Source organism: Microcaecilia unicolor, chromosome 7 (assembly GCF_901765095.1).
Source record: "Microcaecilia unicolor chromosome 7, aMicUni1.1, whole genome shotgun sequence".
In the NCBI taxonomy this organism is placed as follows: Eukaryota; Metazoa; Chordata; class Amphibia; order Gymnophiona; family Siphonopidae; genus Microcaecilia; species Microcaecilia unicolor.
In genome coordinates this window covers 177,990,478-178,005,594 of record NC_044037.1, presented here as the reverse complement: position 1 = coordinate 178,005,594, position 15,117 = coordinate 177,990,478, and the positions used below count along the sequence as shown (strand labels likewise).

The 15,117-nt window shown below is 45.5% G+C and overlaps 1 protein-coding gene across 1 annotated transcript in view; it reads left to right on the top strand.

Moving 5' to 3' along the window:
- Positions 1-11,280, top strand: part of LOC115475098 (BTB/POZ domain-containing protein KCTD18-like) — a 52,311-nt gene extending 41,031 nt beyond the window's left edge. Inside the window, exon 7 of the mRNA XM_030210838.1 lies at positions 10,635-11,280. Coding sequence (XP_030066698.1) covers positions 10,635-11,280 — 646 coding nt within the window. The remainder of the gene's footprint in view (positions 1-10,634) is intronic.
- Positions 11,281-15,117: the final 3,837 nt, after the last annotated feature.

The following is a 15,117-nucleotide window of genomic DNA, read 5'->3' as shown; positions in this document are numbered from 1 at the left end:
TCACTCAAACTTATGGCGTGGTTACTGGGTCTGCAACATCTTTGATATTTTCGCAGGAAGTACTTCAAGTTTTAATTGCTTCCAGACAGAAATCTACATTAAAGTCCTATGAATCAAAGTGGCGACGGTTCACTCTGTGGTACTCCTCTCGCCACTTCATTCCACAAACAGTATCCATTTTGCATGTTTTGGAATATCTTCTGCATCTTGCGAAATCTTGTCTGTCTTACTCATCCATTAGAGTTCATTTGGCAGCTCTATCAGTGATGCATGATACTGTTGACAACCGCACGCTTATGCAGCATCCACTGTCAAAGCGGTTTCTTAAAGGAGTCCTGCACCTGTACCTCCCGCTTCGTCCACCAGCTAGGTGAACTAGGTGAACAGACTCTTAAAGTTCTGTTTTCTAGTAGCCATAACTTTTTCTATAAAGTTTTCCTCTTCAAGCAGTGTTTCCCAGTAGCCATTGCAGCAAGTAGATCTATGTGTGGAATACTTCTACGGTTGGTAACTTCTTTTCGGTCTGCTGTAGTTTAAAGTTTTCACCTTTCCCAATCGGTTTGTTCTTATTGGTTTTGTCCTTCTAGCCAGTAGGCGTAAAAGTTTTTCATTGTTTCTAACCCGCTATATCGCGAAGGATCAAGGAAATGAGAATGTCTATTTCTCTTCTCGCTGAGAGGGCAGTTCCACAGCGTATTACAACATATTCCACAACTTCAGAAGCGGGCTCTATTCTTACTATGGCGATTTTTGGTGCTCTCGGTGCACATTGGTAAGTTGGCAACTTAGTCCTAGTTTCATTTTATTTTGCTCATTGGGACACACTACATGTTAGTTGTCGCCAGGTGGCCTATGCAGCATGAACATTTCTCTGCAGTTTTCATAGGGTCCCTCCCTTCAGATTACTGCTTTGGTACTTCCCATCAGTCCAATCCTGGTCCGGTCCGGAGGGATGCTAAGGAAGGAGAAATTAGATCTTACCTGCTAATTTGCTTTCCTTTAGTCCCTCTGGACCGGACCAGGCCCCTCCCATGTTCTCTCTACTCTTTAGCTTCTTTTATTAAGTAGGAAGTGTATTCAGTAGGAAGTGTATTCATTCCTTTACGATTCGTGGAACAATACTATATATATATACAGAACTTTACGTGGTCTATACCACTTCTCTGGTGGTTGCTGGTGAGCTCAATTGCTGGAATCTATCTATAAAACCTTAAATACGCCATACCACTTCTCTGGTGAGAGTTGTGGCTGAGCTCAGTTGCTGGAAAATCTATAAAACCTTAAATATGATTTACCACTTTTCTGGTGAGAGTTGCTGGTAAGCTCAGTTGATGGAATATATATAAAATCTTAAGTGGGCCATACCACTTCTCTGGTGAGAGTTGCTGGTGAGCTATAAGACAAGTGAGCCATACCACTTCTCTGGTGAGAGTTGCGGGTGAGCTATATTATACGTGAGCCATACCACTTCTCTGGGGAGAGTTGCTGGTGAGCTATATTACATGTGAGCCATATCGCTTCTCTGGTGAGAGTTGCTGGTGAGCTATAGTACAAGTGAGCCATACCACTTCTCTAGTGAGAGTTGCTGGTGAGCTGTAATACATATTGGGCCATACCACTTCTCTGGTGAGAGTTGCTGGTGAGCTCTGATACTTGGCATTGCCGAGTGCTTTGTGGCTGCTAGGATTCCATACGGCACAGAAGGTCTTTCTTTCTTTCCTGCTTTGTTATTCAAATACTGAGGCTAAGGTCACATGGCCAGGGCTCCTATTGGCTCTCTAGAGTCAGAGTTTTTTCTCAGTCTCCACCTGCTGGTAGGCGAGCACAACCCATCAGTCCAATCCTGGTCCGGTCCGGAGGGACTAAAGGAAAGCAAATTAGCAGGTAAGATCTAATTTCTCCTTTATCTATTTGGGAGATGTATATTCAGTCCCTGTCACCCACAGCCGGAGTGGGATTCTTAATACACTTTGAAGGGTTCTCAGATTGACCAGTACAGCCTAGTTTTTTTTTTTTTTTTTAATTTTTTTAAGTTTAGTGAGATTATTGGTGATGTCCGGGAGGTCATCAGAGTACAGACCTTTTGTTTCTAGATTACCAGCTGCAGATATGAGATGTGAATGTATATTTGGGGGGGGGGGGGGGGGGGGGTTGAAAGTTTTTGACCACCTTTTTCTTCTTGATGCAAAGCTGTTTTGGTTATTTTGGTCTCAATAAGATACAAAAATAAGAGATATAAAGAAAATCTAAAAGAAAATCAGAGGTGAGATATTTATTAATGTTGACCCTCGGCTCTAAGTAACATAGTAGATGACAGCAGAAAAAGATCTGTATGGTCCATCCAGTTTGCCCAACAAATAAATAAGGTATCCTTTGCTCTCAATACCTTCTAAGGAGGCACTAATCTGGACACATGCAAACGTCTAATCCATATGTTAATGAGGTTCATTTTCAAAACAGAAAAGCGTCCAAAAAGTAGCACCAAGTGGCAGATGGACACTTGAACAGCTCTTCCAGTATCTTTACAAACTCAGTGACTTCCTTTCTGTAGAGGTAGTTCACCAGTCTAGCTAAGTCATGTGGGGATCATCTCTATCTACCTGTTGCTTCGGGAGCTTGGAACACTTTGCAACTGGTTGCCTAGCCGTGTCTTGTGTGTGTGTTCCAGTCTGCATCTTTCAGCCCTTGTGCCTCCAGCCATTCCTGGTCTTACAGGTTCCAGCTATTCCCTGGCCTCGACTCCATCAGGCCAGCTCCAAAGTGCTCTCTTAAGAGCCACTCTCTGTTCTGACTTGTCGGGGCATCCCTAAGGGCTCTCTTAAGAGCCACTCTCAGGTCTAGCCTCTGCTGGGGCGTGACTTGTCTGCCACCAGTTAGGGCCTGCCAAGCCTTTGGGTTGAGTAGGCAGCGTAAACTGGACAGCGGCCCAAGGGCTTACCTACCCTGAGCTGTGAATGATTGCAAAGGCCATGAGCTTGGGTGAGTCACCTGCTTTGCAGCTGCTCCAGCAGCTTGCCCTTCAACTCCAGCAACTTTCTGGCTCTGTTCAGGACCTCGCCCAGCAACAATGGACTCAGCTTCAACATATTTCAGAAATCCTTCAGGGGGTCTGTGCTCAGCAGGTGACGATGCAAACTGCAGGCCCTCCAGTTCCGAACCTGCCTCCGGGACCTGCTCCATCAGAAACGCTTCTGGGCTTATCTGGTGCCTCAACCTTGAGTCTCAGCACCATCGCGCTTTTATGGGAACCCCAAAATGTTCTGAGGATTTATTAACCAGTGCCTAATAAACTTACAGTCCTCCAGCTTTCCATCTGATCGGGTCAAGATCAACTTTATCATCTCTCTCCTTTCTGGGAAGGCACTGGCTTGGGTATCTCCCCTGTGGAAGCAGAATGACTCGCTTATGTCCGATCCGGTGGCCTTACTCATGCGCTTCCAGCATGTATTTGACAAGCTGGGGTGTGTCTCCTCGGTAGCTTCTGAGCTCCTGTGCCTATGACAAGGGACACTAACTGTGGGCCAGTATGCCATTCAATTCCGGACCCTGGTCTCGGAACTGCAGTGGAATCAGGAAGCTCAGGTGGCTGTCTTTTGGCAGGGCCTGGTGGGGCACATTGAGGATGAACTTGTTTCCTTATGCATCAAGATTGACATCCACTTTCAAGAGAGGGCTAAGGAATGTGGCGGCAGATGCTGCTCTACACATTGGACACCCTAGTTTCAGAACCCCACGGACCCATTGATGACAACACCTCCTGCCACCCTGGAAGAAGAGGATCCCATTCAGATAGGACATTCTCGACTTTCGAAGGAGGAGAAATGACATCTGAGAACGCAAAACCTATGTTTATTTTATTTATTGGGATTTATTAACTGCCTTTATGAAGAGATTCACCCAAGGCGGTGTACAGCAGGTACAGTTTAACATAAAACTTACAATTTTGTTAACAGCATAACAATAGTAAAAATTGCCAAATATAAACATGAATAGAATAAATGAGGTAAACTTTGAGAGCAGCAAATTAAAACCTATTAGATTACTATGAAACAGTATCAAAAATATACATATTTAACAGCACTGAAATTCAAATAACAGAGATATATAATACAATGTCAGCATAATACTAATGAAACATCTAATAAGCATGTATTAAAACATTCAGGTAACATAGATATGATGCTAATGCTTTTCTACAATACAGCTCACCATGTAGCTGAGGGGCCAAGGGCAGATCTACAGATAGGGGACAAGATGGGTAGTGCAGAGTCAGTTGGGATAAATAGGTGGGTGGCTAAACTCTAGGCAAGGTCTTTGTACAGTTAAACAAGATATAAGGAACTGGTCTACGTTACAGTGTGTGTAGGAAGCTAGTCCAGGTGCAGAGTGGTGTGTGATCAGCCACCCTATATATTAAAGGCTTGGGAGAAGAGCCAGGCTTTCACCTGCTTCCTGAAATAGAGGTAGTCTTGAGTTAGAAGTAGCCCCTCTGGGAGTAAATTCCAGAGTGTGGGAGCTACTCCTGAGAAGGCTCGTTGGCGAGTATCACATCGTACAATTTCTTTTGATGAGGGTACAGATAGTGATGCTTCTTGAGAGGAGCTTAGAGGTTTCAAAGGTGTGTAAAGGGCTAACTTATTCTTTAAGTACTCTGGCCCATTTTTTCTGAGGACCTTGACAATTTTATTTTTTTTATTTTTGTTACATTTGTACCCCCCGCTTTCCCACTCATGGCAGGCTCAATGCGGCTTACATATACAGGTACTTATTTGTACCTGGGGCAATGGAGGGTTAAGTGACTTGCCCAGAGTCACAAGGAGCTGCCCGTGCCTGAAGTGGGAATCGAACTCAGTTCTCCAGGACCAGAGTCCACCACCCTAACCACTAACACTCCTCCATTTAGCCCTGTAAGGTACTGGCAGGAAAGGTGTGATATGGTCACACCGCTTACAGCCTTCTATCAGTCATGCTGCAACATTCTTAATTAGTTGGAGCTGATGCAAACTCTTTTGGTTTGACCAATGTACAGGGCATTACAGTACTCTAGTCGTGATGTTATGGCATGGACCACTGTGGTCAGACTTGTCTTTTCAATATGTGAAGAGAGATTTCATAGCTACCGCAGGTGATAGAGACAATTTTTAAAGGTCGCTTGAATCTGTGGGATCAGAGCGAGTGATGAGTCTGGCAGTATTCAAAGATTCCTGATCTGTGATTTTAGGGGAAGTTCGTACTTCCCAAAAGGTACTTTGAAGTCAGATATTTGTCCACTTGTATTAGATACTCAAAGAAAATCTGTTTTGCTTGGGTTCAGGCAGAGTTTGCTGTTGTTTGCCCATTCCTCAGTTGCAGTTAGATAGTCGGTCAGTTTAACCAACTGTTGTCTGTAATAAGATTTGAACCATGTAAATACAGTGCCACACATACCTGTTTCTTTCCAGCCTTGTAAGCATTTTATTATGATCCACAGTGTCGAAGGCTGCTGAGAAATCCAGCAACACTTTAGTATTGAGGCAGTTACTATGTCACGGTTTCTGTGCAGATCATCAAGAAGGGTCACAAGAACTGTCTGTTCTGTACTCGTGTCTGAAACCAAACTGACATGGGTCTAGCCAATTATTTTCAATTAGCCAGTCATTGAGTTGAATGCAGACCATGTGCTCTATGAGTTTTGCCAAGAAAGGAATGTTAGAGACTGCTCGGTAGTTTTCGAGCTTGTCTTGGTCAAAGGAGCCCTTTTTCAGTAGGGGCGTATCACAGCTCTTTTTAGTGTTGTTGGCAGCTGCCCTTCCACAAGAGAGGTGTTAACAATTTTAGTGGCCCATTCAGTGAGGCCTTTGTTCGCTCGTTGTACTGTCTTTGATGGGCAGGGGTCAAAAGGGCAGTTTGTAGGCCATAGACATTTCAGAATTTTTTTCAAGAGCTTTCTCAGTTAAATCATTACTAGTTAGTTGTGACTGGGAAGGCTGGTTTTGTTGTGGGGTTTGCAGTAGGCTGTTTGTGAATGTTCTGTGGGGGGGGGGGAGAGAGAGCAGGTAGGGAGGGGGGGGGGAGAGGGCAGGACAAGGTGAATGTGCCCTTGGGGGTGAGAGAGAGCAGGGCAAGGTGAATGTGCTCTGGGGGGGGGGAGAGTAGGGCAAGTTGAATGTGCCCTGGGGGGGGGGGGGAGAGAGTAGGGCAAGGCGAATGTGCCCTGGGGAGGGGGGGAGAGCAGGGCAAGGTGAATGTTCCCTAGGGAGGGGGTGGTAAGAGAGCAGTACAAGGTGAATATTTGCTGGGGAGGGGAGGGTTGGGAAAAGAGCAGGGCAAGGTGAATGTTCCCTGGGAGAGGGTAGGAGGGGGCAGTGAAAACTGAGAATGTGCCTTGGGGTTGGGGAAAGTCAAGCTTTGAGGGTGTGCCATGGAAAGGGGTGGGAGAGATAGAATAAGAGGTGGAGGTGTGTGCCTAAAGGGAAGGAGAATGAGATATGGGTTTATTGCATGCGGGAGAAGATTTTAGGGGCAGAATTAGGGGTCTTACAGTAGTTGGGGTGAGAGATGGAACTGGGGAGGCTAGAGCCTGAGGAGGGAATAGGCAGGAGGGATTTTCAGGCCTTATGGGGAAATTCTGTTTCAAAAACACAAAAAAATGCAGAATTTTTAAATATTACATAGTAAGTGACAATAGATAAAGACATGACTGGTCCATCCAGTCTGCCAAATTGTCACACTCATTATCAATTCATGATTAAATCAACAATAAATGTGGACATAGATCATAGAAGTCTGCCCATCCTTTCCTTATGTTCCTACTACTTCAATTGCTGTTGAAGCCTGCTGCAGCCTGTCTTGACATTTGCAGGACACAGACCGTAAAGGTCTGCCCAGAACTGTCCTCAGGTTCTAGCCATTGAAGTTGCTGTTGAAGCCCTTTCCAACCCATCCTAAACCGGATTACCATATACGGGACACAGACCATACAAGTCTGCCTGGCACCGGCCCTAGTTCATCACAGCCGAAGTCTCCTGTAAGCGTCACTCGACAAATCCACAAACATGCAGCCATTTAAGTTTAGGGTTTTTAATACCATTCTTTTTCAAATTAGAGATCCTCTGGGGCCAATATTCAGACCGCGGGAAGGAGCCTGGCTAACTCCCATGATCAGCAGTCAGCTCGTATATTCAGTGCCAAGCTGTTTCCGGTGACCAGCATTGAATATCTGGTTTATTTTTGGCCAGTTTAAACTCTTCTAAGTTAATATTCGGAGATAGCCAGTTAAGTTTAAACCGGCCAAAGATATTCCAGCTATTTACGCAGCCCAATGTGGCTGGTTATGTGCTGAATATTCGGGAATAACCGGCTATGTCGTGTGATATAGCCAGTTATCTCCTAGCCACTATGGAAATATTCACTGGGGGACAGCCAATTATCCCCTACTGAATATCGCCGGGTAGCCAGTTACGTGCCACAACTGGCCAGGTGCCGTTCCTAGCCGGTTAAATGGTTTTGAATATCAGGGGGTCTGTATTTATTGTGTGCAGAATTTGAAAACGTTTTGCGCAGAATTCCCCCAAGAGTAGGCGCTTCAACTCCTTCAGTTGCCACCTGGCAGGGAAGCAATGCTTGCATTAGAGAACTCACATACTGCCCCAGCTCTGAGCCCACCAGCCTGGGTCCAGCATCTTTCTCCGCTCCCTTCCTGCTTGTGGTCTGGTATCTCTCCCTTTCAACCTTTGCCCCACCCCCACCCCAGGGCCTACTTTCAGACTTGTCTTTACCAGCGGAGAAAAGGCTTCAGAGCCAGCCACAGTCAGTGTGTGTGAATCACTACCACTGCTGGCAACCTCTAGAGGTAAACAAAAGGTTTGAAGGCATAGCAGGGTTGGGGGAATGAGAGACAGGAAGAGGTGCTGGACCTGGGGGCGGGGAGGTGGGGGGGATGGAGGGACAGATGCCAAACAGGAGGGAGGAGAGGAAGAGATACTGGACCAGAGGAGGGGTATGTGCAAGGAGGAGGGACGGTGTGGCAGTGTTTATGTGGGGTGCGACAATGTGTATGTGTGTGTTTGGAGGGGGTGCAAGTGTGGACAGATTGAAACATTTTTAGGAAAAGTGTGTAGGGTGTGTATGTACATGAGGAAAGTGTGATATAGGATGTGCATATTAGTAAATGGGGGAGCAGTGAGTATGTGGATGTTAAGATGTGTGTTGGGGGTGTGTGTGTATTGTGGACGCAAATAGTTAAAATAAACACGCCATTTCAATAAATACAGTTTAAAATGTGTTTAGTAATGAATCACTATATTGGTATTGGTAACATATTGTATAATAGCGAGTAGCGCTCACAGGAAAATGTAACTGAGTTTTTGCATAGGATGAAAAAGTTTTGCCTGCATCAACCTGGTCCTTAGAGGGAATTAGGCTGGGAAGTGACAGTTTTAGTATAGTTATCTCCTTTCTGGGGTCAGCTTTATTTTACTTTGGATTATTCTTATTTCCTTTTATTTTCAGTTTTGTGTTTGTATTACAAAGAAAACGGTGAGAATTTTAAATCTGTAATCGATCTATACCAGTGTTCTTCAATACAAGGTCTGGGGGTCGGTGGCAGCTCCTGGAGACCGCTGGGGTGGCCCCCATTGTCATGCTGTTTTGTTTTTTTTTTGTTTGTTTCCACTACTATCTGCCTCACTACCCAAGCTCATGACAGAAAGGAGGAACTGGATGAGGGAAGAGTCACATGGCTTGAAGGACAAGCATTTTTCAGTAAACAAAAAGAATGCAGTAGGAAATGCCTACCTTGGTTTGAGGATATCCCCAATGAAAAGTATGAAGACAGGGTGGAGGGGATGAATGTCATTGGCTTATATTGGTCAGTCTAATGGTTAGTGCAGTGGACTGAGAGCCAGGGGAACCAGGTTTGATTCTCACTGTGGCTCCTTGTGGTGCTGGGCAAGTCACTTAACCCTCCATTGCCCCAGGTACAAAAACTTAGATTGTGAGCTCATTAGAGGCAGAAAAGGTATCTGTGTATAGTTTGTAAACCGCCTTGGTTTTATCACAGAAAGGTGGTATGTCAAATGTATGATCCATAACTGGTCAACAGTGTTGCCTAAGAAGATATTTGGCAGCTCTCTTTCAGCTCATTTGGACCAAAGAGGGGCATTTTCGAAAGGAATGTCCAAGTTGCGATTTGAACATCCTTGTGAAACGTCCAAATGCAGGGGTGGGGAAACCCGTATTTTCAAAAAGAGATGGACGTCCATCTTTCGTTTAGAAAATACCATCAGAGACGTCCAAATCCTTAAATTTAGATGTCCCTAAACATGGACGTATCTGACTTTCAGCGATTTTTGAGACCAAAGATGTCCATGTCAGAAAAGGCATTTGGACATGGGAGGAGCCAGCATTTGTAGTGCACTGGTCCCCCTGACATGCCAGGACACCAACCGGGCACCCTAGGGGGCACTGCAGTGGACTTCATAAAATGCTCCCAGGAACACAGCTCCCTTACCTTGTGTGCTTAGCCCCCCAAACCCACTACCCACAACTGTACAGGACTACCATAGCCCTTATAGGTGAAGGGGAGCACCTATATATGGGTACAGTGGGTTTATGGTGGGTTTTGTAGAGCTCGCGGTTTCCTCAAAAAAATGTAATAGGTAGGGGGGGGGGGGTATGGACCTGGGTCTGCCTGTCTGAAGTGCACTGCAGTACCCACTAAAACTGCTTCTGGGACCTTCATGCGCTGTCATGGACCTGAGTATGACCTCTGAGGCTGGCACGACATATTTTTAAAGATGTTTTTTGAGGGTGGGAGGGGGTTAGTGACCACTGGAGGAGTAACGGGAGGTCATCCCCGATTCTCTCCTGTGGTCATCTGGTCATTTCAGGCAACTTTTTGTGCCTTATTCGTAATAAAAACACATCCGGGTGAAAACATCCAAGTGTTCGTCAGGGACGCCCTTGTTTTTTTCGATTATGGGTCAAAGACGTCAAGTGTTAAGCACGCCCAAGCCCCACCTTCGCTACGCCTCCGACACACCCCCTTGAACTTTGGACATCCTTGCGACGGACTACAGTTGGAGATGTCCAAAATCGGGTATCGATTATACCGATTTGGACGTTTCTGGGAGAAGGATACATCCATCTTCCGATTTATGTCGAAAGATGGACGTCCTTCTCTTTCAAAAATGAGCCCAAAAGTGGCCCCAAATTAAAAACAAGTGAAGACCACTGATCTATACCATGGTCATAAGACACCAGTGTGTGGCTGCAGGCATGCCAAGCTTTAGTTGGAAAATATTGCCCTCCTGCCTGGTAAATCCATTCTGAATATCTACTCCATAATTTTTAAGCTCCTAAATTAAGATGAATTTTCAGCTGAGAATTTAAGCTCCTAAAGTTTGGCTGACAATTAAGTCGCAAAGTTAGGAGCCTAACTTAGGAGTATAAATTTAGGAGCTCAGCTTTTTTTTTTGAACATCGGGCCCTGTGTGTTATGAGGCCTTGCTTGTAGGGAGCTAAAATGTTTGTTTATGTTTATTCTACACTTGATATAAAAATGGTTTATCCCATGGACAACAATATAGACAAGTTCTATATTTAATTTAATTTTCTTATAACTTAGCCCATGCCTTTTTCTTTTGTCTTGACAGGCGATTGATTGACTTTAAAGAAGAGGAAGCTGTGGAAGATGTAAATTTTAAACAAGGCCCTAAACGTATTAGATTTTCTGGCCCATCTACAAGCACTTGTATCAAAGTTAGAAACTCAGCTTCATTAAAGTTACTTACACCAGAAGGTTCTCTGGAAAATCACAAACCACACACTGTGGTAGCCCTTAAAAGAACTAGCAATGTTAATTTGGTTCAGCACCATCCTGTGACAAGAACTGTATCTCTGACCTGTAATTCAGTGCCTTCAAACTCTCAGCTATTATGTGGTGCATCTGCTACTCCCACTGCACAGGCTGCTGGGTCCAGCAACACAAGCCAGCCAACTTCTCTTACGCAAAAGAAATCAGCAGCCACTCGCATAATAAAATTGAAACGGCCGCTTATGAGTCCTGTGCTTTCAGCATGCTCTTTAGAATTGAATAAAAGCAGTAAACTGGAAGGTGCTCCTGTGGACAGTTTCACTTCTACGACGGCAGAAGATGGAATGCTGAAGAAAATAGTCACCAGTTCAGTTACATGTACTAAGACAGAGGATGTTTTACAGAATGAAAAACAGACTGCAGTTAATGCCACTTTTACTTTAAAGCTGCAGCGCTATGAAAAGGGGGAAAAAATCAAAGTGTAGATATTCCAGATGCTATTTAAATGTAAGCAGCATTGAGTGTGCCCCATTGAATCTGATTTATATTGCATTCCTCTGGATATAAGGTCCTACAAAATTTGGAAACTCATCCTTTCTAGCCACTTTTGCCACTCATTGTGGGAAAATTGGGGTTTAGCATTTTGGTTTATTATATAACTACAGGGATGGTTGTTCTCAAGTGTCTGGGGCAGGATACTGTAGGAAAGCTGTATATGTATGCACAGATGCCCATTAAAAGTGCTAGCAGGCGTCGTCCTTCCTCCTGAACAGGCTTCCCAGTTTCTAAACTTCCCAGGAAACTACTAGATTGTTGCACATAACTGGCAAGACAAGCCTTTGATTCTTTTGACCTCTCTCTCATAGCATCTCCGCTTTGGGCGTAGCAATGCGAACGTCTTTCCTAGCTCACAGCCAGCGATGCACCAAAGGGGATTGCTGAGCTGCATGGATCCCCTTTTGTGCATCCTCGCTGTTTGCAAATAAAGCTGTCAAAGGTGGACCTCCACTGGGTTTTTATTTTTATTTACCCTGGTGTTCCCGTTGAAATTGACCCCTCAGTCTTTTTTGAACTTTACCTGGTGATCGGACCACGCCCACCCCCCCCCCCCCCCCCCCCCCCCCCCCCCCCCCCCCCCCCCCCCCCCCCCCCCCCCGGAAACATTTTAAATCATTTTTCTCTAGTGGTCCAGTGGACCAAACCCCCTTCCCTTGCGCAGGCACACACCACTCCCTCCGCACCTGACCCACACCCATGCCTCTCCTTGTACCTTTACAACAAGGTGGAGGCAGGAGGGCAGGAGCAAAGCTCCTCCCTCCTGCCTCTGGCCTGCCTGGATCAAAATGGCAGCACCCAGGCCCTGCCCAGTGCATTCTGGGATGCACTGAAACAGGGCTAAACACCATATAAGTAGGAGGGTCATGGTCCACTGGGCCACCAGGGAAAGTTTATAAAAAGATTGAGGGGTCAGGATCCACTTGACCAGCAGGGAAATAAGATGTGGGGGGATGTTGTGAAAAAATTTTTTGTTTTTTTTTTTTTTGGGGGGGGGGGGGGGGGGGGTTCGCCGGAAGGTGAGAGGTAGGAAGCACAAGCAGGCAGCCTTTATATCTTCCTGTTTGTGCTTCTTCCTCTCCGGCAGCTCCAGAGCAGCCATAAAATTTGCTCGTTAAATTAGGGCTGCTCTGGAGCTGTGCATCCCGTGGAATACACATTAGATTATAAATGAGCTCATTAGAATAATAATGAGCTCTTTGTAATACATTTGCATGGGGTTCTCGGTGGCTGCTAACGGGACGCTTTAGAGCCACGGAAACCCCCTTTATGCATTCCTAGCTATGTAAACATTTGCTTTAGACTGGCTAGAACCAGTCTAAAGCAAATGTTAATAGCAAGGTAAGCTTTTGTGCATTTGACCCTCAGAGTTCCAACCTAGAATCTGCAATCCAAGAGTGTTTAGCAGATATCCCTTTTTGTGGAGATTCGGTGACAAGGTTGAGGAAGTAGTCAACCTGATTAAAAGACATACAGATACCATTAAAACTCTCTGCAGACTGCAGCCCTCTACCGCTTCTTCTAGAAGATATTCGGGAGGATTTAGATAATCTAATTACTACAACTCTACGCCTACTGCTCCTTTGAGGATTGCATCTCCTCATTCATGCCCACGACAACAGCGGGGAGTGAAGTCACAGGCCCCTCCTCAGCTTAAACAACCCAGTTTTTGACTCCTCCTAGAGAGCATTGCCATCGTTCAGTTGTCCGTACCCATGCCTGCCTACTGGTAGGAGGCAGGCTGATCCTATTTCAAGAGAGGTGGCCTTGACCATGTTACTCCTGTCCCGTCCACGCAGAACAGTGGCTGCCCATTTCCTCATGAATAAAATTTAAATCCCCCTACTGGTTTACAAATCCTGATCTTCCAACGCTCCGCCTATCAACAATGTCCTTATCCTCTACACCCCCCTCCGCTGCCTCCACTCTGCAGATCATAATCTCCTTGCCCTTCCTCCTCCCTCTGTTATACAGCTATCCTACCACTCTGCCACCATTCAGTTGTCCGTACCAAGCCACCTACTGGTAGGAGGCAGGCTGAGCCTGTTTCAAGAGAGGTAGCCCTTTTGACCACGTCACGCCTGTCCGTGTCCACACAGAACATTGGCTGTCCATTTCCTCACGCATAAAATTCAAAATTCTCCTGGTTTACAAATCCAGATCTTCCACCTGCTCCTGGCTATCTTAACATTCTTCTGCCCTTCCACCTCCTTCTGTTATACAGCTATCCTGCACCCCATGACTCAGCCTTCAGCTACCTGGGTCCCAAACTTTGGAATGACCTACCTTTATACATAAGTCAGACTTCTGTCCTTAAACACACCTCCGTTGCCTGTGGTTCCACCTAGCCTTTCCTACTGGCATTCTATATGTTCTTCTCCCTCTCCTCTCTGATATTGACACTCTGTAAATCGCTTTTATGCCTGTGTGTAGGCCCTAGTGTTATATCAAATGTGTGGAAATAAATAACCTCCAACCGTTGATACTTTGGATCATTCAACACGGTTATGCTATGCATTGAGAAAGGAGGCCTTCCGACCATCCACCAAAAGTCTAGTTTCAACTCCCTCCAAATGATAGTACTTCAGGAGGAGCTCTCTGCCTTCCTCTGGTAAAATGCAATAGAACCAGTTATGACGGAGAGGAGGTCAAGGTTTTTACTCTATGTACTTTCTCATACTGAAAAAGATGAAGGGAGTATGACTGATTTTCTACTTAAGGGATTTAAAGAAATACCCTGTTCAAGGAAAAGTTTCACATGGTTTTCCCTGGGATCACTTCTTCCCATGATCCAACTCAACAACTGGCTTTGCTCTCTAGACCTAAAAGAGGCATACGCCCACATGTGTACACTTCCTACTCACAGGAAGTTCTCCTCTGCCGCTTGGGACTCTGTATTATCAATTCAATGTCTTTGCCATTTGGCTTGGCCATAGCTCTCGTGTTTTCACAAAATGCCTGATCGTGGTAGCTACAAAACTCCGTAGGTGGAGCATACCTGTCTTCCCCTACCTCGACTACTGTGATCAAAAAACGCTCTCAGCAGTTGGTGAGACTTCCATTCTCTCCACCTATGTCTCCTGGAGCTCAGATTTGTAGTAAATTATTCCAAATCTCAGCTTCAAACTGGTTCAAACTTGCAGTTCATCGGGGGTCTTCAGGACACTTGTTCACTGGGCGAGCTTTTTTTCCCCACCAATCGAGAGTAGACATTGTAGTACCTCTCTCTGCTCAGATTTCCAGTTTCAGACAAGTTTATGCCCATCAGATGCTTAGTTGCTTGTCCACATGGCTCAATAGGCCATGTAACACCATTGGCTTGGCTGCACTTGCGAATACGTCAGTGAACTCTCTCCTTTCGGTGGTCTCAATCCACGGGGTTCCTCTCCGCCTGTATTGCGTTACCCTACTGACTATACCACTCTCTACAGTGTGGATGGTGCCAGAGAACTTCACTTAGGGACTTTCTGTTTCAACTCAAAAAGAAATACAGTATAATCAGTATCGGCTATATGGTAAACTAATACAGAATAAGCGATGGACTGGAAAAAGTACAAATGAGAATGGAGTGGATAGAGTACCGTTCACGGAAGAGAGTGTGTATGAACAACTTGAAAAGCTAAAGGTGGACAAAGCCGTTGGGACTCCGGACGGTTTCCACCCCAGGCTATTGAGGGAGCTCAGAGAGGTTCTGGCGGGTCCTCTTAAGATTTGTTTAATAAATCCTTGCAGACAGGAGAGGTTTCGAGGGATTGGAGAATGGTGAT